General features: G+C 42.0%; 2 protein-coding genes across 2 annotated transcripts; one reads left to right on the forward strand and one right to left on the reverse strand.

Moving 5' to 3' along the window:
• The first annotated feature begins 238 nt into the window (after window positions 1-238).
• LOC111023961 (putative glycosyltransferase At5g11130) lies at window positions 239-2,291 on the forward strand. The gene is made up of 3 exons (XM_022301493.2): window positions 239-633; window positions 1,010-1,568; window positions 1,697-2,291. The coding sequence occupies exons 1-3, from the start codon at window positions 366-368 to the stop codon at window positions 2,184-2,186; spliced, it is 1,317 nt and encodes a 438-aa protein (XP_022157185.1). The 5' UTR covers window positions 239-365; the 3' UTR covers window positions 2,187-2,291.
• Window positions 2,292-14,164: 11,873 nt separating this feature from the next.
• LOC148211314 (uncharacterized) lies at window positions 14,165-23,602 on the reverse strand. Its single transcript, XM_088124375.1, has 8 exons — window positions 23,334-23,602; window positions 22,806-22,893; window positions 20,857-21,003; window positions 20,056-20,811; window positions 19,890-19,990; window positions 19,198-19,783; window positions 17,884-19,141; window positions 14,165-14,427 (listed from the first exon to the last, which is right to left on the reverse strand). Exons 1-8 carry the CDS (start codon window positions 23,600-23,602, stop codon window positions 14,165-14,167), a joined length of 3,468 nt encoding a protein of 1,155 aa, XP_087980501.1.
• Window positions 23,603-27,224: the final 3,622 nt, after the last annotated feature.

Below are 27,224 nucleotides of genomic sequence, written 5' to 3' on the forward strand. Positions count from 1 at the left end.
AAAAATGTCACTCTTCTAACAATTTTGGATATATTGTGTGCTTGAAAAAAAAGAATATTATTTCTGTGTACCACAGTCATTAATTCCCATGGGAAGACTAAAAAATCCGAATCTTCATGAGATAAAAAAATAAGATTAGTTTATTCTTTTCTATTTCCATGAGCTCCCCATTAAGACTTCTTAAACAACACCATAATAAAATAATAATAATAATAATAAGGAAATAGCACGGCAACAACATGACTTTGAACGGGACACGCCATGGAAAATTGAAAATTCATCGAAAACTAGAAATGGGTTTGGTCTTGGCTTCGAAATTGGTTGCAAATTTGTAATAGTTGAGAGGAGAAAGAAGAGAGATCTCCATGGCTCAAACTCAATCTCCATGGATGAGTTCATTTCGAGGGCTTTTGTTGATCCCCACTTGTTTGGCTCTCAACGCTCTGATTTTCATCGTCTTTTACAACTCCTCTGGGTCTGCCCCTAATTTTGCCTCCGAATCAGAAATAATCCAAACTCACCAGTTTCAATACTCCGCTTCGGATCATCCGCTCAACGTTTCCATTTCCACTCTCCAGATTCGCCACAAGGTCACTTTGGAGCATCGAAATCCTCCTCCTCTGCCTTCATTTGGTAAAATCTGGGTTTTATGTTTTGTTTTGCTTTTGGTTCTCTTTAGTCTTTTCTGTGGATTTTCACTGCTTCCAATTGCTGATGTGATGGGTGTTCCGAAATTGATTGTTTTGTTTCTGTTTGGTTACTGAGAAAATATTGGAGAATGACACATGAATCACATGGTTTCTAGCTGAGCTTTCTCTAATATAATGCTGTTTGCTCACCCACAAAGCATGAAAAGAAGAAACAAATTTAAATCTCACTTCCCAACATATATCTCAATTTGAATAAATGGATTAGGTAGTTTTAGGTAGAATTAAATGAAAAAAGAAAATAAAATTTAAACGTTGAGTAGTTGGGAGCTGAGGTTGCTCTGTTTTGTTTGTGTGTTTAGGAAGAGCAAAGGGAGTGTTCCACGACGAAGAGTTATTTATTGAGGACTACAAAGAAATGAACAACAGCTTCAAAATCTATGTTTACCCTCACAAACGCAGCGATCCCTTTGCACGTTCTCTGTTGCCAGAGGAGTTTGAGCCCCACGGCAACTATGCCAGTGAGAGTTACTTCAAGAAATCTCTTATCAAAAGCCATTTCATCACAGACAATCCAAAGGAAGCTGATTTCTTCTTCCTTCCCTTCTCCATCACTGGCCTCCGTAACGACCGCAGGGTTAGCGTTAGTGGTATTCCAAACTTCATTCGAGATTACATCTACACTATTAGCCACAGGTACCCGTACTGGAATCGAACGGGTGGCACTGATCATTTCTACGTCGCGTGCCATTCTGTCGGGCGATCCGCCATGGATAAATCGGGGGAAGCTAAGTCGAGTGTCGTTCAAGTTGTTTGCTCTTCTAGCTACTTCTTAACTGGCTACATTTCCCATAAGGATGCCGCTCTGCCCCAAATTTGGCCTCGGAAACAAGACCCCCCAAATCTCGCTTCTTCAAACAGGTGAGGGTTCTTCCCTCTTCCTTGATAACCATTTTCTTTTTACTTAAACAAACTTGTTATCAAACGGACCTTAACTTTTGTTTTGAATGTTATGTTGATGACTAATTGTTATTTCTTATTTGTTTCAGGACAAGGCTGGCGTTTTTCGCTGGAGCAATGAACTCCCCGACGCGTCAAGAGCTTGTTCGAGTGTGGGGTAAGGACTCAGAGATATTTGCTCATTCGGGTCGGCTTAGAACACCTTATGCTGATGAGCTACTCAAGAGCAAGTTCTGCCTTCATGTCAAAGGCTTCGAAGTGAACACCGCACGAGTTGGAGATTCTATCTTCTATGGATGCGTTCCTGTGATCATCGCCAACTACTATGACCTCCCGTTTGGTGACATTTTGAACTGGAAGAGCTTCTCGGTCGTTGTAACGACGTCGGATATCCCAAGGCTGAAGGACATCTTGAAGGGAATTAGTGATGAGGAATATCAAGTGCTTCAAAGTAATGTGTTGAAGGTGCGCAGACACTTCAAATGGCATCCTTCCCCTGTTGATTATGATACTTTCCATATGGTTATGTATCAACTATGGCTACGGAGAACGTCGGTTCGACTTCCGTTGATGGATTAGAGATGATCAATGATCGATCTTGTGAAATATATGCCTGGTTATCCTTGTCATTATATTATATCATGTTCATCATATTTGTATGATAAGTTGTTTCTTTGATTCACAGTTCTTGATACTTGCTCTTGAAGTTCATACAAACTGAATAGGATTCTTTGACTCTAACTTGCCTGAAACTCTTACAAAGCAAATTTTGTGTACATCCCACAACTTTCCACAACTTTTCCCTAGTTATTCAGGGTCATTTGGCACCTTCTCGTTTCTTGTCTTCTTTTTTGTTTCATGTGTATTAATAAGGGAAAAGGAGGTATATAGTATTTGTTTCTTATTTCTTACCCTTTTTTTTTCCTTTCAATTTTTTCTTTTTTTTTTCCAAATTTCAAATTAAAAAAATATAATTTTACATGAAAACAAATTTTTAATATAAAAATTCACAACCAAATTACAAATTTGTTCCAAGGTTTGGGCATAGTTTTAATTTACAGAAAATCTCCCCCATAGAGTATTTGTAGGGTCAATATTTTACAAATGTCCAACCTTATAATTATCTACACTTTTAGATTTCCAGTTTTAAAAGAGAATTTTTTTTTACCAAATTACTCTCAATTATTCATACCACATTTACTAATTTATTTTAATTTATGCTTTACAAATCAATCAATTTTCATTTTAGGTGTTGATGTCAATTTTTGGGCTAGTGTTGCATCTGGTGCCACATAGGTGCCACAAACGCCTTCACCTATACGGTTTTGGTTGCTTACACTTATCTAGCATTGATATGATGCTCTGTGGAATGCACTCTAATGCTTAAGTTATAACTCATGTTGAGAGCAAACAGGTACGGAGCAAATAGAGTAAGAGAATAATAATCTTGAGGGTGAGAGTTTGTTTGAGAGTGTTTGTCGAATTCTCACAAGGAGTTGTGTAAGGGAAGACGACTTACCTCGATTAGGATTGTTCTTTTTCTTATATGGAGAGAGAGAGATTTTTCAAGTGTGAGACAAACAAAGAGGGTCGATATGCCTCACTTGGGATCCATGGGGATCACTGACTATTTTCCCTTAGTGTCGTATATGGGGGTGGTGGCAGCTTCCTAGGTGATCCTCTAAGCCGTATCACGATTTAGGAGGGTGTCAGCACCCTGCCTACTAATGGTTGTCTTCAGTATGGGATGCCCAGGTGCGCTCGCCCTTGTAGTTAGTGTGCTTGGTCTCTAATAGTTCTTTATTTAACCTAGTTCACGTGGTTGGTCAGGCTTTCAATGTTAGTGAGTTTTTAACCGATTAATCTCGTAACATTGGAGCTTCTGATCTATAGGTCCATTAGGTCCCCACTAGATCATAACGGGTAAAACAAGGATCAAAGTTTTTTGAAAGAATTTGAGTTGTTCAATTTAAATGAGGGATTGTAGGTTAATTGTATAAGATATTGTTGACAGCGAATTTTGTCAGAGGGCCATGTGGTACCTGGACGAACAGCCCGGCCTGAGATCCACTAGACCAGAAACCCAAGAACTTGATGCTGGTGCGGTGTACTGCCTAATACACTTCGACGATCAAGTTAGTAATCGAAATATCAGTAGGAAACAAAAGACACCTCAAGTGTTAGTGACAGGTTTTTCACGTACTTGGTAAAGGTGATCGTCCTTCCCTTTCTAGCCTCAGTGCGCCGACCAGGAAGGACGACAATTGGAGGTGGCAAGAATGCTGCTCACGGTACGGCTGGACAGAAGGGGGCGCAGTTCCGACAATAGTAGGGTGGTTGTTGGGTTCGATCTATGTCCCCTTATGCAAGTGTACACAATCGTCGCAGCAAGTAATAAAAAGTTCGTATCCACAGGGATTGATTGTTACACACTTCAATAATCACTTAAGATGGGGGGTTTAAACAAGTAAAGTATTTATAACAAATAGGAAAACTAAAGTAAATCAACCCAAACAATACACCAATGAACTACTGTTAAAATGAATTCAAGACATATGACAGCAAAATGTCTGAGGAAAATGCGCAAATATGAACTAAAATACTGATATTAAAGTGAGTAAGGGGGAAGCGGCTAAGTGACTCTTGTGGACTTAAGCAGACGATGCTACAGCATAAACGATGCTAGAGCATTGGCCAAACAAACATGGAATCTTCCCAGATTTTCCAGATTTTCTACTGTTAACATTCATAGACAAACAATAGCAGCATATATGCACAGTTTTCATGACGAAGCTTGGTGATGCTTATCCCTAAGTCACCACACGCTAAACTCAAGTAGACTCTAGCTCGAGATGAAGTATTTCGCTTCCTATTAGGATTTTCCAAAAGTTAACAAGAAGGTATTCCAACATGGTGATCAAGCATATTGAAAATAAATTTATAAAACAACTTAAACTCAATGTTCTTCATCATTTAAAAACAGTAACAAAGTCTACAACCACAAGGGAATTAGATTAGGTACGCAAAGCCATACAATAAAATCAAATAAAAACTAAAATGGAAATAAAACAAAGAGATTCAAAGATGAAGAGAAGAATCCTCTTGTTCTCTGTTTCAGCAGTAGATTTCTGGGCTTCTTCTTCCTTTTCCACGAGCAGCTGGAGAGGTTTTCTTGGAGAGTGGGATAGATGATTTCAAAATATAGTGGGGAAGAATATCTTTTGAAGGCTGCCTTAAAAGGTGACTTTTATACCTATCGTTAATTTTAGGGCAACACAAAGGATAAAGTGAGCCCCAGCTCTAAATTCCAGATATTTCTTTGAGTTACTTTGGTAAATCCCGTTGAGCAGTCCTTTCACTATCAGTTTGTCGTTTTCTACTGCTTTCTGAATCTGGATCTGATGCTGTAGCATCGTCAAAGCTGTAGCAAAATGCACCAAAATTAGCTCAATTGCAATTGACAATACTATAATATAAAAAGCTAGTATTTATGATCTTTTTAGCACAAACTCAGTGAATAAGGGTGCAAGTGATGCTATATTTAGCTAATTTATACCAACATAATACCAAAATAACTCTCTATTTGGAGAGTTATCACACCCCAAACTTAAACTGTTGCTTGTCCTCAAGTGACACTAATATTCTTCCTTTTGAATGCTAGATTGTGCTAACCATGCCTTCCGGCTACTCTTTCCAGTGCCTAAAATTCATTACTGTGGTAAGTGTTTCTCAGCTTGCTCTAGCATTAGCTCATAAAGGACACAAACAGCTATTCCACTAAAACTAAGGTGTTCTATTAACATTTGAATGCCTCACTTCACCTTCTCCCTTACTCGCCTAAGAAAAATCTCTTCAACCTCCTTTCAAAGGCACAGACTTTCTAGCCTATACTGCTAACTAACTAAAGCCATCTAAGACAGTTATGGGCTACTAGCCATTCTGAACCCTGCAGCTCTTTTAAATCTTTTTTTTTTAATAGAGAGCTAAATTACAGGGCCAAAAATTCTTCATAACTTTACAAGATGTTACCACAACATGGACTATACTATTATAAGAGAGAATCCCTCACCCCCAAACATAAAAAGAAGCATTGTCCTCAATGCTTAAAGAATGACTTTTGAGAACTATGGGCAAGGCTCCCCCAAACTTATAATGAAGACAGGATGGATGAAAATTGGATTTGAGTAACTTCCTATCTGAATTGGTTCTAGAGGGGTAAGTAGTTGCTTATTTTTCTAAAGACATTAGCTTGCTAATAGTGGATGGGACAAGATAATGAACCATTGAAATTCAGCTTTGGTGAAGTTTCTAGGGCGGAAAGGGGATACTAAGCAAGGCAAGGCTATCAAATGCTACTTAAGAACACATTAGAGAAAGGGCACTGATTGAATTTTTCCTTTTCTAAACCTAGCCAAGCAAGCATCCTAAATATATCCACAGACCAGTCATCTTAGACCACATAAAAAAACAGCCAGAAATACACAAGCTAGCAGATCTGACAACATCTTGCACGATCATTCATTCATTTTCATTTTCATTTAATGGACTGAATGGAAATCATAATAGCCTAAAAACTAAAATTTAAGGTTGCAAAAACTAAACATTGAAACTTCATAAACTAACCTAACTATAATGAACAGTGCATAAAAGTAAATTTTTGCTGAAAAGAAGAAATTAAAGGTAAAACAGGTTTCAAGCGGGGAAATCAACTCCCCTGTTCAGCTTCTTCATCCTCTTCACTAGAGCCGCCCGTAGGCTGAGATGCTCCAACATCATCCACTTCTTCATCTTCATCAGACCTGTCTTCTGGAAATCTTAGGAAAGGGGAAAATGGGTGAGAGAAATTCCTCATCATCGCCTTGTGGATTACAATATCTCGTTCCTTCGCATAGCTGAGGTAGGTCTTCTGTCTTCTTTCAATCGCTGCTAAAACCCCTGCCATGGAGCTCAGCTGCTGCAATAGACTAAGCTGGTCTAATAGTTCTTTTGTTTGTATTTCTTCACTCAGCAGGTCTTCTGCAAGTCTTAACAAAAAGCATTCCTCCACATCATTAGGAAACTTATCGGAGTTAAAAACAGAAAATGTCACTTGAAAAACAGAAAATGTCACTTGTTGGTCATTAACTCTCATGGTGAGCTCTTCATTATGCACATCGATCAATGCTCTACCCATGGACATGAAATGCCTTCCCATTTCCTACTGTGCAACCGGCTCTTGTTGAGCTACTTGCTTCGATGATGCTGCATCACCATTCACTCTGGTCTCATTAACAGGTATATTTTCTGCAATACTCTCAGTCAACTTCTCTGCTAGAAGCTCCTCTTGCTGCAATACTCTCACCCTGGTGTGGTAATGCTTTGCCACATCGAAGAGTCAATGCTAGACATTGCTCTTTCCCTTCTCTTTTAGGAATCTCAGTATCACTTGGCAAAGTTCCTTGTGGTCTGCTTTTCAGTTCATTGGCCATTTGTCCCATTTGCACTTCCAGATTTCTTAGGGTTGCAGCCTGACTTTGAAGCATGGCATCATTTTTAGCCATATACTCTCTCATGAATGCTTCCATGGAGTTGGAATTGGAAGAATTAGCCACTAGCCTTGCTCCTTGTTGCTGAGTGGGCATTAATAATCCTGGTTGTTGCGCTGCCTTTTGCTGATAATGCCCTGCATTCTGATGTCCTTGAATTCCCTGGTTTCCTCCCCAGCTGAAATTTGCATGTTGCCTCCACCCTGGGTTATACGTGTTTGAATAGAGGTCATTGGGTCATTTATACTAGGGCTGCCAAATAGTACACTGGTGCTGGGTTCCTTGGGCAAGAGTCATACGAATGGTCACCTTCACAGTAAGAACGAGAGATTGCCATTACCTTACTTGATCCAGGGGTAGTGGATGATGCTATAGCAGCACTCATGTTCTATACCATGTTGGTTAAGGTTGTGATTTGATCTTTCAGGGAGGCCATCTCCTTATTACTAACAGCCCTATAATTGCCTCGGTCATTTATAGCTATGGAATCTGACCAATGATAGTTATTGGAAGAGATTTTCTCCAATATGTCCACTGCTTTTATGTAAGATTTAGACAACAGGGCTCCATTAGCATATGCATCAACTACCATTCTGGTTGCTTCGTTCAACCAATTGTAGAATGTTTCAATTTGAATACACATTCGCAAGCCATGGTGTGAACATCTTCTGAGTAGCTCCTTAAACCTTTCCTATGACTCACTCACGGATTCTATTCCTCTTTGCTGGAAGTTGTTGATCCGTTCTGAATTTAGCATTCTTACTCGGAGGGAAGTACTTTATCAGGAATTTCTCAGCGAGGTCGTTCCAAGAGGTAATAGATTCTGCTGGCATAGAGTTCAACCAATCTCTTGCCTTGTCCCTTAATGAATATCGGAACAATTTCAACCTTAGTGCTTCTTTTGATACTCCTTGTATTTTAAAGGAATCACTCACTTCAAGGAAGTATCATAGATTGAGATGTGTGTCTTCAGACGGATTTCCAAAGAATTGACCCACTGTTTGAAGCATTTGGAACATAACGAGTTTCATCTCAAACCTCTCTGCTTCTATCTCTGGATGAAAACCGTGTAGTGCTGGACCAGCGTAGGCTCTGATAGCTTTGTTTCCATCATCTGCCAACATAATGGCGTTAAGAGTGGGAGCAACTGTTGGTTTAGCAACTCTCCTTCCTCTGTTATCTCCTTCAACTACTAGATTGGGGAGTCTTGGTGGTTGATCCATTGGGTTAACTTCCACTTGCTGTCTACGATGTTCTCTTATTCTACGATGAAACGTGCATTCAATCTCGTTGTCTATAAAATACTCCAGCCCTTGTAGATCGTGCATGAACCTTCAAAATCCACCAAACAGTACTTAAGAGAAATCCTTCTAGCACAGATTATCTGAAGCAAAAATATGAAGTGTAAAATGAAATCAATCCCCGGCAACGACACAAAAAACTTGTTGGGTTTGATCTATGTCCCCTTGTGCAAGTGTACACAATTGTCGCAGCAAGTAATAAAAAGTTCGTATCCTTAAGGATTGATTGTTACACACTTCAATAATCACTTAAGATGGGGGGTTTAAAACAAACAAAGTATTTATAACAAATAGGAAAACTAAAGTAAATCAACCGAAACAATACACAAATGAACTACTGTTAAAATGAATTAAAGACATATGACAGCAAAATGTTTGAGGAAAATGCACAAATATGAACTAAAATACTGATATTAAAGTGAATAAGGGGGAAGCAGCTAAGTGACTCTTGTGGACTTAAGTAGACGATGCTACAGCATAAACGATGCTAAAGCATTGGGCAAACAGACATGGAATCTTCCCGGATTTCCCAGATTTTCTACTGTTAACATTCATAGACAAACAATAACAACATATATGCAAAGTTTTCATGACCAAGCTAGGTGATGCTTATCCCTAAGTTACCACACGCTAAACTCAAATAGACTCTAGCTCGAGATGAAGTATTTCGCTTCCTATTACGATTTTCCAAAAAGTTAACAAGAAGGTTTTCCAACATGGTGATCAAGCATATTGAAAATAAATTTATAAAACAACTTCAACCCAATGTTCTTCATCATTTAAAAATAGTAACAAAGTCTACAGCTACAAGGGTTCACAACAACCTTCCGCTCACAAATTAGATTAGCTACGCAAAGCCATACAAGAAAATGAAATAAAACCTAGAATGGAAATAAAACAAAGAGATTCAAAGACGAAGAGAAGGATCCTCTTGTTCTCTGTTTCAGCAGCATATTTTTGGGCTTCTTCTTCCTTTTCCACGATTAGATGGAGAGGTTTTCTTGGAGAGTGTAATAGATGATTTCAAAATGGAGCGGGGAAAAGTATCTCTTGAAGGCTGCCTTAAAAAGGGACTTTTATACCCATCATTAATTTTAGGGCAACACAAACGATAAAGTGGGCCCCAGCTATAATTCCAGATATTTCTTCGTGTTACTATGGTAAATCCCGTTGAGTAGTCCTTTCACTGTCAGTTTGTCGTTTTCTGCTGCGTTCTGAATCTGGATCTGATGTTGTAGTATCGTCAAAGCTGTAGCAAAATGCACCAAAATTAGCTCAACTGCAATTGACAATACTACAATGTAAAAAGCTAGTATTTATGTTCTTTTTAGCACAAACTCAGTGAATAAGGGTGCAAGTGATGCTATATTTAGCTAATTTATACCAACATTATACCCAAATAACTCTCTATTTGGAGAGTTATCAGTGGTTCCGCCACCTGTGCCTTCTAGACATGTTGCCTTAGGTTGTGGAACGTGGCTGCCATGCCGATAGCGTATGTTGCCAGCTGCCGCCGTGTACGGGGCGTAACCGTTTATTGTCCTTCGCCCCTTCCCGAGTGGATGCGCTCCCTGCTCGACGACATCTCTGGTGAGAAGGTGGTTTCTTAGTGGGCCTACTGTAACGACCCGAATTTTTGACACGTTTAACGAGGTAACGGCCCTATAATACTTACTAATCCCTCCCATTAAAGGTAACGTAAAGTGTAATGTCCCCAAAATGCAACCTGAAATATGGAGGTACGTGATCATTTCCCTGTTCTTTTCCCCTTTTACTATAATGACGTAAAACGGTTACTTTAAGGATAATCGGGGCGCATAGCAAACCAATTCCAAAAGAAATTCATGCCCGCCTCAGTGGCTAGAAATCCAATTAAGAGAAAACAATCGTTATGTCTAGTAATGCAAAATACATCGGTGATTCGAATAGTAATAATATCCGCAAAACAATAATTCACCTAAGACGCAGGAATAGAAAAAGAAAACGTCCCATGAGTTAACCCAATGTCTAGTATTCCCCCTAGCAATAAGTTTCTAACGCTGCTCGCAATGAACGACATTATCCACTATCCTAACCAACACAACTAGTGATTCCTCCTCAGTCAAACCTCCTCCACGTCATCACCACGGTTGGCCCTGTTCACACCTGAAACAATTAAGGTATAGGGGGGTGAGTAAATAAAATACTCCGTAAGAAGCCCTCCCTAACTAAAAACAACAGCATGCTCGTAATCACAACCACATCAAAACAATAGCAGAACCAACAGATAGGCAGCAAGGGATAATAACAGTAGAATAACATTACCATACAAGCAGCCAAACGCCGGGACTTCCGGGACTTCAACCACACGACTCACTAGCCTTTGCCCCACTTGAGCTAACACTCGCTCTACACCCTATGTAGGTACTCCAAGTCTAACTCTTCGAGGCGTAATGACTCTTGACATTTATCCCCAAGATACCGACCTCCCTCTACAATGCTTGGTGTTCGACCTTGTCATTTATCCCCAAGGCCTTGAACTGTTACTCATAAGCATCACTTTACGTTAGTCCTCCAAGTCTAACTCTTCGAGTCGTATTGGCCCTTGACATTTATCCCCAAGACCCCAATACTTCTCTACAGAAACTTGATGTTCGACCTTGCCATTTATCCCCAAGGCCTTGAATTGTGCACCAGTCCTTGACATTTATCCCCAAGGTACCGATGACTACCCGGCGTATTGGTTCTTGACATTTATCCCCAAGACCCCAATACTCCTCTACAGAACCTGATGTTTGTCCTTGCCATTTATCCCCAAGGCATCCACTCAAAGCTTTGAATAACCAAGCGACTAGTATGCATTTTCACTTCAGACAACCCACAGGTTAACGAACCACTAACCCATCCCATCACTCTTGACAATTCCCACTAATCCTCCCAAGACAACCTATAAGTAAGTCTTCCTCATTTCAATTCACAGCACAATTTACCAGCATGCTTTTCATCGTACCAAATAAAACACTAACACAACAGCTTCTAACAAAAACAATATAAAACTAAATAACAGGCTATCAACACGTGCATTTCGTCTCTGACATGTTTACAAACGTCATAGGCCAATTACTCCAAACCACAATAATCAGAATTGACCAGTCCCTTCCAACGATAAGAAACCATGCATTCTCATAATGTCTAACAATAAAAATAGTAACACGTAACTGAACAACAATCACTAGGAGTTCCCAAAACCACGACTAACAATTCCTATATGCACGAAATAAATTATTTTAACTAAAAATCAGCACAAAACTATTCCGTTAACACTAAATAACGCACGTACTCGCCCCCTTGTGCTACTTACCCACTGCTATGCTCCTATATCTTGTGTCAATTCAATACCTAATCAACAATAGACAATCAAAATAATTAATTTAAAATTTCCAGCCATCTAAATTCATTATAAGGGATCTTGCAATGTCCATTACCGCAAAAATCGACTTCGTCTAGGTGCGGGTAACTCAAGCCTAACTCGAATAAATGTGGGTTGCGTATATCGAGCCTCTAATGGTTATGGGTAGGCGCCGAAATCAGAAACTGCTGCTGTTCGAACTATTTTATCATCAAAAACTCACCAAATCGATACCCACGACACTGTGTGCAGCAAGGACCCGCGCCACGATTTTCGACTACCAAGGGAGACCGAAGCCGCTCGTGGAGGGGGGGCTGCACCGCCGGAAAAGACCCCGAAAAGAGCACCCACGCGCACCATCGCCGCCTGCTGCGGCCCGACGCCCCGCACACGCCTGCTGCTGCCCGAAGCCGCACGTCCGTTGCTGCCCGGAGTCGCACGCCACTACTGCCTGAGCCGCGCCGTGTGCTGCTGTCCGCCGGAGATGGTGAGCCGCTGCGTCGGAGGTCGTCGACCATTGAGCACGCTTCGGGGAGGGATGAGGTGACGGTAGAAGGAAGAACGAAAAGAAGTAAAACGGGGGGGGGGGGGTGGTGGGTGTTTCACGGATAAGATGGGTTTGGGGGCTAAGGTTTTCTTTTCACTTTTCTTTTGTTTTTTTTTTTTTTTAAAAAGGAGACCCACTTGGGCTAGGGTTTTCTCGTTACTTCCCTTTTGTTTTAAAACAAGGAAGGCCCACTTACCCAAATACTTATTTTGTTAAAACCAAACAAAGCCCACGAACAAGAATTTAGAATCCTATTTCCAACCTCCCTAAGCTTAAATATATTCAATAATAGAATTTACGTAGTTGGCCCAACGACCCAGGACAATTGCCAGAGAAAGCAAACTCCTCGTTAAACAATAATTAGATACGTACGTACACGCCAATAACTCATAACAATTACCTCAGCAGCTCGAAATGAAATGAAATGGAACAATTAAATTAAATTAAAAAGGTTTCTAAGAAACGAGGCCCCGAGACTCGAGGGTAACCTAACCTGAGTAACGCAGGGCGTTACAGACTTCCCCCCTTTAGAAACTTTCGTCCTCGAAAGTTCGTTGCTCAAACAATTCAGGATATCGGGCTCTGATCTCGTCTTCCCTTTCCCAGGTAGCTTCCTCCACTTGGTGATTCTTCCACAAGACCTTCACCAAGTCAATCGCTCGATTCCGCAGCACCGTGGTCTCTCTTGCTAAGATCTCAATGGGTACCTCCCTATAGCACCAGGTTTCATCTACCTGCAGTGGTTCGTAATCCAAGATGTGTGAAGGGTCATGGACATACTTCCTCAGCATGGACACGTGGAACACGTTATGCACTGCACTCAATGACGGTGGCAAGGCCAACCGGTAAGCGACTGGGCCAATGCGCTCCAAGATCTCAAAAGGACCAATAAATCTTGGACTGAGTTTTCCCTTCTTACCAAAACGTAGGACTCCCTTCACCGGTGCCACACGAAGAAAAACGTGGTCGCCGACGTCAAACTCCAATGCCCTTCACTTAACATCAGCGTAACTCTTCTGTCTGCTCTGAGCCGTCTGCATTCTTGCCCTAATCCTTTGGATGGCGCCATTAGTTTCCTGCACCAACTCCGGTCCCAACAGGACTCTCTCACCGACCTCGTCCCAATGCACCGGCGACCTACACTTTCTCCCATACAAAGCTTCATATGGGGCCATGGCAATGGTTGGCTGGTAACTGTTGTTGTAGGCAAACTCCATTAAGAACAGGTGTTTGTCCCAAGAACCACCGAAGTCCAATATGCAAGCCCTCAACATATCTTCCAAAATCTGATTCAGATGCTCAGTCTGGCCATCGGTCTGGGGATGGAACGCCGTACTAAAATTGAGTTGCGTCCCAAGTGCTTTATGCAAACTTCGCCAAAAAGGTGACGTGAAACGGGGGTCCCGATCTGACACTATGGACATTGGTATGCCATGGAGTCTAACTATCTCTTGCAGATACAGTTCCGCCCACCTTTCTACTGAATAAGTGGCCTTGCTTGGTATGAAATGCGCAGACTTTGTTAAGCGATCCACAATCACCCAGATCACTGTGAAACCTTTAGTCGTCCTCGGCAATCTTGTAATGAAGTCCATGGCTACATCATCCCATTCCACACAGGTATACTTAGAGGTTGCAACAACCCGGCGGGTCTCTGTCTTGAGGCTTTCACCTGTTGACACGTCAGACATCTACTAACAAACTGGGCAATTTCGCGCTTCATGTTGTGCCACCAATAGTGTTTCTTAAGATCCCTATACATCTTGGTACTCCCAGGATGCACCGAAAACGGGGTACTATGAGCCTCGGTTAGTAAATCCTTCCTTAAAGGGAAGTCTCTTGGCACACACAGTCTCCCCCTGATAAAGCAGGGCTGTATCTTCTGAAAGAGAGAAATCCCCTTGACCCACCATACCGAAACCCTTGCTTAGGCTGGGATCTCCCCTTTGTGCAGCGATGATCCGCTGTCTTGAAGTGGGTTCAACCGAGAGTCGAGCTAACACTGTCGAGACATCTTCCACCGCTAACTCTACCTCAGAACGATCCAACTCGTCTAATACTGGTCTATGAGTGTAACGCCCCAGGAATTTCACCATTTCCAAACAGGGACCGTTACTAAGCCTACCTAAAATTTTCGCATAAACAAGAGAATTTTCTTCACAACAACACTAAGCAATAAAATTACCACGCTTCTGCTGCGCTACTCTGATTTCCAACACTCACGAGAGCTTGAACAATTAGAACAACAACACTAATGTTTTAAGATAAACTCACATCCTATACAGATAAAACATTTAATACCGACTTCACATTAACCAAACCCTTCAAGGAAACCTTACTAACTATAAACCATCCACTAAATGAATATTAACATCTCGAATGGCAATGAAGCAAAAGCTAATTCAAGTACGATCAACTTAAACAAATGTATTCATAAATATCCTAAGTAGATTACAATCCTGTAGTTCAAGAGGCTAACAAAATTCATGCTCTAAAAGAATAATGAATCGGCAACCTTACAACATCCTTTAGACAATAGAACTAAACAAAACCAACTACTACCAACTCAACTACAAGATTAACTGGCCACCACCATCCTAACTAAAAGAAATTAATTGCACGCAGCAAAGCTAATGGTCCTTCCGATCAAGCCTCCTCCTCGCCATCACCATCCCAAGAGCTAGCTCGATACCTGCAAACTGGAGGGGAAAAGAGGGATGAGTACAACCACAGTACTCAGTAAGCAGCCCTTATCTGAAGGGTCACGCACGAACAACATACTTATCAAGGAACAACGTGTCATGCTTATTAAAGGATCAACACACACATCATGCTCAACCAAATCATGAAACATTCACAGTCAAGCTTTTTCATCACATTATGCATTCAAACACAGACACATTCTATAAAATTCGGTGACAACCACAACCAGGAACACATCAACTACCAGTACTAACCTCTAGTCTCCCTAACATCTCAAGTATCTCTACGCTTATCACAGCTACTCTAGCCTTCCACAGTTAACTCCTTCGAGCAGAGTCGGCCCCTGACCATTTGTACCCAGAGCCCCGACCCTGATGACTTCACCGTCTATTGGCCCTTGACCATTTGTACCCAAGGCCCCAATAGTTATCCTTTCGAAAGACTCCTCGCATCGACCCCCGACCATTTATACCCGAGGCCTCGACGCTCATCTTTATCCAATATTGGCGTATCGACCCCCGACCATTTATACCCGAGGCCTCGATACCCAATTAGTGACGTATCAGCCCTCGACCATTTGTACCCGAGGCCCTGACACTCACCCATTCACTTCGTAACATTCATAACTCCACATATCATTTCTAGCCTCCAACCTGGATTTCAGTATTACTTCCCTAATAACTCCAACCACCACAACGCCCATCAACAACACCACCACTAGTATGATTTCAATGCATCTCTCAGCTCACCAACACAATTCAGCATACTTCCACAACATAGACATCATTCTAATAGCAAAACAATAAACCAAACATGCTCTCACAACATATCAATTCTTAACAACCGCGCCACAGTGAGTTTAGTCATAACAAAGCATAGTCAACAAATTGCAAACGATTGGAGCCCAACACAAATCATCCAAACACTTAATACCCAACGTCCATATCCAATAAGCATTGCCAGATATCATAAACAACTCATGAGACACACCAAACACTTCATACAAATTCAGACAACAAACATTCCCAAAATAAATCCACTTTAACGAACATTCCCTATAAACATACATCATTCTACAACAGATCTCAGCAGCTCAACAATACAAAATTCCCACTATTATCACCGACGGACATTCAACACTACCCAGGCATACAAACCAACATAAACAAGAGTTACACTGCACAACAACGTATCAGAACCAATATTAAACGTCATAATCAGCACATCGGCAACCAAATAACAAACATCAACGCACGCACCTGCCCCCATGCTACTTACTTTGTTATGTCCTAAAATTCTCACAAGAGTCCTACTTGCTACTACGCCATGCCTCATGCATCCACAATCTCATAACAGTCAAATATGCAATACACCAAAATAATTGTATGTAAAAGCCAATCAATCTAAAATAGTCCAACATGATCCAACAGCTCCAACAGGCATCGTTCCCAGAAAAGCACAATAAACCACTAAACCAAAATATAATTGATAAATACCCAGCATACATCAAACACAACCACGTAATTTTCCCAAGATATATCAACAGTTTTATCAACAATGACGTTTATTAAATGATATCAACGACAAGCAACATGCAAGTATCACACATGGGCACACGAGCAAACAACCATATCATCTCAGCACACAACAACCAATCCCTCCAGTAAGAAACTACTTACAACAAAGTTCTAATGCGCTACCAAGTTCACCGAAGGGTTCCTAAATCCAAAAGCAAACCAAACACTATTAGAATTCATGTTAGAAACACTTAGTTTGCATCGAAAGTGAGTTTAGATGATCCGTTACCTACTATCTCACCATAAAACCTCTTGGGTAAGGAGTGGATCGACGCCGAGGAGGTTCGGGCATCCAAAACTGAGTTCGAATGTCCTTATGCTTGCTGTTCCGATGTCAAACGCGATGGGTAATGCTGGCTTGAGTCTAAATAGGGGTGGGTACTGCGAATCGAACTCCGAACAGGTGTAGGTAAGCGTCTAAAGTCGTCGAGGGGAAGCAAAGGCCACAGATCGGGGCTGTGGGTGGTCGTCGGAGTGCGCATGGCCAAGGGCTGTTGTCAGAAAACGGCACAGCCACTGCAGCACTGAAGGCGCGCCGCTGCTGCTCAACCCGTGTGCAGAACCGTCGCGACGTCGCACAACGCCGGAGGAGGGAGTCTCGCGCCGCCGCTCGGGATCGTCGGATCTGCTGCAGAACCCGCGCGTTCGCGCCGTCGAGTGTCGCTGTTCGTGGTGCTGCTACGCCGCCGCCGCCGTCGGGGTTGCCGAAAAACGGAAATGGGTTGGGGAGATGAAGAAGAACAAACGGGGGGGGGGGGGCTGGACAAGTGAGGAAGAAGAAGATGAAGTGGTTTAGGGTTTTTTTTTTTTTATTCTTTCTTTTGTTTTAAAACCTATAGCCCAATTCCCAAATCTTAATGAGGCCCAACTAAAACTACAATGGTCCAAAACAAAAGCGCAATAATTATGCTTTAGAAATAAAATAAACCCCACAACAACCCGAAATAAAATAGTTAACTTAAACTCTAAAACCCAAGAATAATAATTCAAAGAAAAGTAGAATTTAGGAAGGAAAATCCTAAAACTCTTGAATTTACAATTTAACTAAAAATCTCCTACACAGGTCGAGAACTTAAATTATCTTAATCCAAAGAAATTAAACTTAATTCTAATTTAGCCAAAAATTAGAATTTCAAAGTTAGAAAATCTAAGAATTAAAGTTATCAACTTAGGGAAAAATCCAAAGACACTATTTATCTCTTAAAATAAACGAGTCAGAGAACGCGGGGCGTTACAATGAGGCACTGCCGGAGGTGCTACGCTCGTTGCCCATCTACTGAGTGCATCGGCCACCACGTTCGCCTTACCCAGATGGTAGTTGATCTCACAGTCATAGTCCTTTACCAGCTCTAACCACCTCCTCTGCCTTAGGTTAAGTTCTTTTTGAGTGAAGAAATATTTCAAACTTTGGTGGTCGGTGATGATTTGAATCCTTTCTCCATACAGGTAGTGTCTCCATATCTTCAAGGCAAACACTACCGCAGCAAGCTCCAAATCATGGGTGGGGTAATTAAGCTCGTGTACCTTTAACTGCCGCGAGGCATAGGCAATGACTTTCCCATGTTGCATCAGAACGCAACCCAAACCTCTCCGTGAAGCGTCACTGTACACCACTAAACCTCCCGTCCCATCCGGCACCGTTAGCACCGGGGCCGTGACCAAACGCTCCTTTAGTTCTTGAAAACTTGTCTCGAACCCATCGCTCCAAGCGAATGTGGCATTCTTACGGGTCAACAGAGTCAAAGGCACTGCCAATCGAGAGAAATCTTGGACGAACCTTCTATAATAGTCGGCTAGTCCGAGAAAACTGCAGATTTCGGTCACTGTGCGAGGCCTTGGCCAACCACTGACCGCCTCTACTTTGGCCGTGTCCACGACAATACCTTCCTTGGTGACTATGTGGCCAAGGAAAGCCACCTTATCCAACCAAAACTCGCATTTCGAGAATTTCGCATACAGGCTGTTCCACCTCAAGGCGATAAGGACCTGTCGCAGATGTCCTTCGTACTGTTCTTCTGTCTTGGAGTAGATTAAAATGTCGTCGATAAATACGATCACAAACAGGTCCAAAAATTCCTTAAAAACTCGATTCATGAGATCCATGAATGCCGCAGGGGCATTAGTGAGTCCGAAAGACATTACGGTAAACTCAAAATGCCCATACCTGGTCCCGAAGGCTGTCCTTGGTATGTCGGCGTCCTTAATTCTCAACTGGTGGCACCCAGATTGTAGGTCTATCTTCGAGAACACCCTTGCTCCTTTTAGTTGGTCAAAGAGGTCATCGATGCGAGGAAGGGGGTACCTATTCTTTGTTGTCACCTTGTTCAATTCTCGGTAGTCAACACAAAGTCGCATAAATCCGTCTTTCTTTTTCACAAAAAGCACTGGAGCACCCCAAGGAGACATGCTCGGGCGAATGAAGCCCTTGACTAAGAGCTCTTCTAGCTGAGCCTTAAGCTCCTTAAGTTCCGCTGGAGCCATGCGGTACGGTGCCTTCGAAATGGGGCTATCCCGGGTAATAAGTCGATGTAAAAGTCCAGTTCACGGACAGGGGGTAGCCCCGGAAGGTCTTCAGGGAACACGTCTGGGAACTCTTTGACCACGTGGACGGAGTCGATACTGAGTGGAGTCTTACTAATGTCGACGACACTGGCCAAATAACCCCAAGCACGATTCTGTAATAGGCGTCTTGCCTTCAACGTCGAGACTGCCCTTGGAACTCCACCCGTAACTCCTTTAAACGTAAAGATCCGACCCGAAGGTAGTTGGAATGAGACTTCCCTTCTCGAGCAATTAATGTTGGCTTGGTTGGTAACTAGCCAATCCATGCCCAATATGACATCAAAATCCCGCATGTCCAGTTGGATCAATCTTGCCTTTAGGGTCTGATTGTCAAAAGATAACTCACCTGCTCTCACCATTTGACTAGCAATCAAAACTGACCCTGAAGGCGTAGAAACTGACAACAAAAACCCTAATGGCTCTAGTTCGAGGGTTGCCTGACGATCAAACGTAGTAGAGATGAAAGTGTGACTCGACCCCGAGTTAAACAATACATAAGCAGGCACATTATAGACTAAGACCGTACCTGGGAGATAATGCAAAGGTAGAGACATAAACCCCGCACGCAATACCCTAAATAAAAAAAAAACCCAAAGTGAGAAAGAAATACCTGTGACAACGGTTTCGGCATCCGCCGCTTCCTTGCGAGTAAGTGCGAAGACACGAGCCCTCTGATTACCTCCCTACGTCGAAACTGTTGGGGGAGCCCTCTGACCTAGCTTCTGGGTATTCGCGGCCGACATAGAACATTCCCTTGCAAAATGCCCCTCTCTTCCACACCTGAAACAACCCTTAATTCCCGTCAAACATTGCCCCGCATGTCTTCTCTGGTAGGAGGGGCACACTGGTGGCATGCCTTGTTGCTGAGCCTGGCGCTGGGGTGCTCTAAATGACTGGTCGGCATAAGTCGGAGGGACCTTCCTTTTCACACCTGAAGACGATCCGACTTCTATCAGAGGTTGGGCCTTGTTGGAGACATCCTTATCCATAATTAAGGCGCCCCTAACTGCTTCAGCGTAGGTGACGGGTCGCTGAAGATCCACTGGTCCTCTGATTCCCTTACGCAAGCCTTTAACAAACCTCTTGATCTTCATTGCCTCAGTGGGAATTAATTCCAGAGCAAAACGGGAGAGTTCCGTAAACATCCTTTCATATTGTGCTATCGTTATGGTTCCTTGGACGAGATGGAGGAATTCTGCCTCCTTGATATCTTTCACAGTCTCCGGGTAATAGTAGTCGTACAACAAGTCCTTGAACCTTGCCCACGGAACTGGTACATTAGCATGATCTTCTGCTGCTACTATTGAGTCCCACCAATTCAGGGCCTCGCCCCTCAACATAAAAACCGCACCCTTAACCTTGAATTGGTCCTCGCAACCAAGGTACGCGTAAAGGGCTTCCAACTCTCTGACCCACTCTTCTGCTGTTGTTGCTCTCTCACTTCCCCTGTCAAAGGTAGGGGGTCCGTAATGCTTGAAATCCTTAATGAATTGGGCCTCGCTCTGGGAGTATGAAAGTGTCGGGGTGGCTGAGCTTGTGCACCGCCAACCCCCCGCTGTGTTATTGATCAATGCTTGCAATGCCACCACAAGCAATGCCAACTGAGGGTTTACCTAAGGAACTGCCGGGGGCACTGGGGGATTTACTCGCTCCTGAGCTGCTGCTGGAGGAAATGGAGGAACTACCCCTACTTGATCACCAGCACGAGGGGGCAGTGGGTCCACCACATTCTCACCTCCGGGAGCTGGGTCGACGTCTGCACGCAACCTCATACTACGAGGGGGTGGTATTGTCTGGATGAAATAGCACAACAATCAAGCAAGACGATAGCACGTTACTCTACGCATAGACTAACAGGAATGTGGCAGTCGAAACTCCCACATAAGTGCAAGGTCAATTACATTCTAGCTAGTACACTCAGTGAACACCCTAGGCCTAACGAAGCAGAGCTGCAACCTTAACTGATGAGGAAAGAATTAAATGCAAAAGCAATTCATGGGGAACGTATAAGTTCACAAGAGCAAGCATAAGGCGTACTTGGTGATGACAAGGAGGCCGATCGGAATCACTACTCCTAAATACCCTAGTTACTAGGTCAGTCTACAGGAACGTTTCGGCTCTGATACCAATTGTAACGACCCGAATTTTTGACACGTTTAACGAGGTAACGACCCTATAATACTTACTAATCCCTCCCATTAAAGGTAACGTAAAGTGTAATGTCCCCAAAATGCAACCTGAAATATGGAGGTACGCGATCATTTCCCTGTTGTTTTCCCCTTTTACTATAATGACGTGAAACGGTTACTTTAAGGATAATCATGGATCATAGCAAACCAATTCCAAAAGAAATTCATGCCCGCCTCAGTGGCTAGGAATCCAATTAAGAGAAAACGATCGTTTAGTCTAGTAATCCAAAATACACCAGTGATTCGAATAGTAATAATATCCGCAAAACAATAATTCACCTAAGACGCAGGAATAGAAAAAGAAAACGTCCCGTGAGTTAACCCAATGTCTAGTATTCCCCCTAGCAATAAGTTTCTAACGCTGCTCGCAATGAACGACATTATCCACTATCCTAACCAACACAACTAGTGATCCCTCCTCGGTCAAACCTCCTCCACGTCATCACCACGATCTGCCCTGTTCACACCTGAAACAATTAAGGTAGAAGGGGGGTGAGTACATAAAATACTCCGTAAGTAGCCCTCCCTAACTAGACACAACAGCATGCTCGTAATCACAACCACATCAAAACAATAGCAGAACCAACAGATAGGCAGCAAGGGATAATAACAGTAGATTAACATTACCATACAAGCAGCCAAACGCCGGGACTTCCGAGACTTTAACCACACGACTCACTAGCCTTTGCCCCACTTCAGCTAACACTCGCTCTACACCCTATGTAGGTACTCCAAGTCTAACTCTTCGAGGCGTAACGGCTCTTGACATTTATCCCCAAGATACCGACCTCCCTCTACAATGCTTGGTGTTCGACCTTGCCATTTATCCCCAAGGCCTTGAACTGTTACTCATAAGCATCACTTTACGTTAGTCCTCCAAGTCTAACTCTTTGAGTCGTATTGGCCCTTGACATTTATCCCCAAGACCCCAATACTTCTCTACAGAAACTTGATATTCGACCTTGTCATTTATCCCCAAGGCCTTGAACTGTGCACCAGTCCTTGACATTTATCCCCAAGGTACCGATGACTACCCGACGTATTGGTTCTTGACATTTATCCCCAAGACCCCAATACTCCTCTACAGAACCTAATGTTCGGCCTTGCCATTTATCCCCAAGGCATCCACTCAAGGCTTTAAATAACCAAGCGACTAGTATGCATTTTCACTTCAGACAACCCACAGGTTAACAAACCACTAACCCATCCCATCACTCTTGACAATTCCCACTAATCCTCCCAAGACAACCTATAAGTAAGTCTTCCTCATTTCAATTCACAGCACAATTTACCAGCATGCTTTTCATCGTACCAAACAAAACACTAACACAACAGCTTCCAACAAAAACAATATAAAACTAAATAACAGGCTATCAACACGTGCATTTCGTCTCTGACATGTTTACAAACGTCATAGGCCAATTACTCCCAACCACAATAATCAGAACTGACCAGTCCCCTCCAACGATAAGAAACCATGCATTCTCATAATGTCTAACAATAAAAATAGTAACATGTAACTGAACAACAATCACTAGGAGTTCCCAAAACCAAGACTAACAATTCCTATATGCACCAAATAAATTATTTTAACTAAAAATCAGCACAAAACTATTCCGTTAACACTAAATAACGCACGCACTCGCCCCCTTGTGCTACTTACCCACTGCTATGCTTCTATATCTTGCGTCAATTCAACACCTAATCAACAATAGACAAACAAAATAATTAATACAAAATTTCCAGCCATCTAAATTCATTATAAGGGATCTTGCCATGTCCATTACCGCAAAAATCGACTTCGTCTAGGTGCGGGTAACTTAGGCCTAACTCGAATAAATGTGGGTTGCGTATATCGAGCCTCTAATGGTTATGTGTAGGCGCCGAAATCAGAAACTGCTGCTGTCCGAACTATTTTATCAGCAAAAACTCACGATTTTCGACTACCAAGGGAGACCGAAGCCGCTCGCGGGGGGAGGGGGGCGGTGCAGCCGGAAAACACCCCGAAAACAGCACCCACGCGCACCACCGCCGCCTGCTGCGGTTCGACGCCCCGCGCACGCCTGCTGCTGCCCGAAGCCGCAAGTCCATTGCTGCCCGACGCCGCGCGCCGCTTCTTCCCGGAGTCGCACGCCGCTGTTGCCTGAACCGCGCCGTCTGCTGCTGTCCGCCGGAGATGGTGAGCCGCTGCATCGGAGGTCATCGACCATTGAGCACGCTTCGGGGAGGGATGAGGTGACGGTAGAAGGAAGAACGAAAAGAAGTAAAACGGGGGGTGTGGGTGTTTCCCGAATAAGATGGGTTTGGGGGCTAGGGTTTTCTATTCACTTTTCTTTTGTTTTTTTTTTTAAAAATGAGACCCACTTGGGCTAGGGTTTTCTCCTTACTTCTCTTTTGTTTTAAAACAAGGAAGGCCCACTTACCCAAATACTTATTTTGTTAAAACCAAACAAAGCCCACGAACAAGAATTTAGAATCCTATTTCCAACCTCCCTAAGCTTAAATATATTCAATAATAGAATTTACGTAGTTGGCCCAACGACCCAGGACAATTGCCAGAGAAAGCAAACTCCTCGTTAAACAATAATTAGATACGTACGTACACGCCAATAACTCATAACAATTACCGCAGCAGCTCGAAATGAAATGAAATGGAACAATTAAATTAAATTAAAAAGGTTTCTAAGAAAAGAGGCCCCGAGACTCGAGGGTAACCTAACCTGAGTAACGCGGGGCGTTACACCCACGCTTGGGGAAGAGCGGATGCGTGTCTTGTTCGTACGGTACCTATAACAGTTAGCCCTCTTTTGGGGCCATGTCACTTTTCGATGAGTGGGCTGTGCCCAAAAGTGTTTGTAGCCGGATAGGGCGCATGGGCGCTCCGTCCGAATCTCTACAGATCTGCTGGCAGGGTTCACGAGTTATTATGACTGCGTCGATCAGTCATCAGTGCGTACGACCGTCTTGATGGGGGGACATGTGCCTGTGGCTGTTTCGCTAGCGTTCGCGTCCCTTGTGTGGCGTTCGAAGCGACGGAGTCGATGGTCGCGATTTCCTAGGTTTTTGAGTTCCGAAGAGGAGCTCAGAGATCTTTTTAAATCCACTAGCAAGCATGATGATGATTACCATTTCTTTGCTTCTTTGTCGTCTCCCTCGGTTGATCGCTCTCTGTTAGAGATTTTGGAATGCAAAAATAAATGATAGAGCGCAAGAGAACACCTGTCACAAGTAGTAAAACAGAATGAGTATTCCAAGTATCGATCCTTAGGGACAAATGAAGTCTTTTTTATAGAAAATGTTAATGATCGGTGACTTTGCAATTGATTTAGGGGTAAGAAATATCATGGATAATGTTGGTTTTGGTGTTTTAAGACTCAATGTAATAAACCAAGCCCAGTTACTTAGAATTAGCTAAAAATACGACAACTTTTTCAACTAGGCGCCATGCGCCTCTCACTTTTTTCCATCGGTTTTGCTTCGCCATCTTCTTGTATCTAAGTGATTTTGAAGGTATAAGTTCATCCTTAATATGTCTATTAGAAAACTGAACTTAATTTAATAAAAACCAACCGTAACCTTAGGTTGAAGTCCTATGTCTAGGCTACCCGAGCGGAATCTTTATGTCTAAAGTATTTCTATCCAAAGTTAAATCATTAAAGTTGTAAAACACTAATTGGCCAAATCAAGTTTTAACTTTGTGAAACAACCTTAAATGATAAAAAAAGAGAAAAACGCCTATTGCCTTGTTGAATTTTAAAAACATTAGCTAATGATGCATAACCGGGCTTGGGAAAAATAAATTTAGCTCATGACAATAAAGGAAAAACATAATTTAACATTTATGAAAATAAGAGACATGATTAAAAGATGACTAGAATTTAAACAAGCTGGAAATGATGGAGTTGTAACCTGAATAACCCTAACCCGTTTTCTTTCAAGATTGGGGAGAAATACTTGGTCGATTCCACAAGATTGTGTGATTACAAATTTGTAATGAGGGAGAGAGAGATGAATAACAAAGAAGTTGCTGGAATTTTAATTGAATAAGATCAAACTTACAATTCAAGAATAACAAGCTGGAAGATAAAGGATGAACTTGAAATAAGCAAAGTTTAAAACAATAATAACTCAAAACTTAAAAGGAAAACGTAAATAAGCTTAGAGTAAAATGTCTAAAGCTGAAATGATCACTTGAGGATGATGAATGAAGAGAGGAAGATGCTGTATTTATAGGGAGCTTCAAGTCGGTTAGGAGGTTGAGACTTTCATGGAGAGCCATCCTTTTACAACATCTTTTAGTTGGTTTGTTGTTGCATTGGCTAACATAAATGCATGGAAGACACGTGGAGGAGCTTGGGAAGCTTCAAAACACACAAAAACTTGTGTCTTACATTAAGGGCATTCTCGGAATTGGACAAGGCGCCTAGCTTGGATTTTTTCTGCATAAAATGGTAATTTTCGTTAGAAATTAATTCTAAATGATGTAAAAATGTCCTATATGCACGTATAACCTAAGATAACTCCAAATAAAAGATTTTGGACATTAAAACAAGCTTAAAATACGGTTTCTGAGTGTAAAACGGTAGAAAACAGTACCTAACTAGTTCCTTTTTACTATCGTAAACAAGGGAAATCACACCCCAAACTTGGCTTTTTGCTTCTCCCCAAGCAAACTTAACAATTTATATCTCTTAGATCACATGCAACAACCATAAGCAACATCGAACATAAGGATATACTAGACTTATTTTTCATATGTTGTCTCAGGAAAGATCATCACAACCTTATCGTCTCCCTATCTTCAAAAGCCAATTACCATAAGCCAGCAAAGTTCAAAACAATAAAAAAGTTTCTTAAAATCTTTCCTTATTTCAAAACATGAAAACTTTTTAACAACATTAAAGAACATGCATGCTCCCTTTTTTCACCTAAGACTTTTACATTAAAAGGAATGGCTACTAGCCTATGTGGAGATTTCTTCCACAGCTTTGTAGAGGCCTTTTAGGTAACAACAGGTCATAACATATCTACGGTTGGTTACACGATGTTACACTAGACCCAATTGCTACCCTTGAAACTGCTTACGCCACTCAACCTAAGCTACAGTGAGTATCTATAGTGATAAGCCACTCTTTTTTCTTACTTCTCTTATTTTTCTCACGCAGTTTAAATCTTTTCCCCACTCTTTTTTTCTCACAAGGAATGAGGACTCTTTTATTTGCAAACTTTTTTTTCCTTTTTTTTCTACTTTTTTTTTTCTTGCAAAGACTCTTTTTATATGCATTTTCTTTCTAATGAATCTTTTTCGCAAAAATAAATAGCATGTTCTTTCAATAATGGAAACTAGCATTTTCTTTCTAAAAGCAAAAGACTGTCCCCTCAACGCAAAAATCAAGGGAAAGAGGACAAAGACTTCATAAAACATTGAAAAAGTTTAAGTTTCACAAGCAAGAAAAGCAAAGAAAACATTTTATTGAAAAGAACTTGGTCACAAATGGCTTATGACTTTTTTAGACAAAAAGAAAACAAAGTTTATCTAATCCTTAAGAATCATCATCGACATGAAAAATAAGAAAAGACACTCCAAAATGCTAAACGAAATTATGGCTGTAACATGATTTTTAAGAAAAATAACTTGTTAAGGCCGAGAGCCAGAACATAATCAAAATAGGAAGAAATTAGATGGTCATATTTTCACATTTAAACTCAGAAACAACCAGAAAAGATTCACAAGAAGTTTTTGGCGTGGGCAGCAGTGGGAGTGCTAGTTCGTCAAGTGCCGCGGTTCTTATTTCTCTAGGCCCATCTACTAGGGCTGATGGAGG

The sequence above is a fragment of the Momordica charantia genome, assembly GCF_013281855.1.
Source record: "Momordica charantia cultivar OHB3-1 chromosome 5 unlocalized genomic scaffold, Mcharantia_2.0 BLBB01000005.1, whole genome shotgun sequence".
In the NCBI taxonomy this organism is placed as follows: Eukaryota; Viridiplantae; Streptophyta; class Magnoliopsida; order Cucurbitales; family Cucurbitaceae; genus Momordica; species Momordica charantia.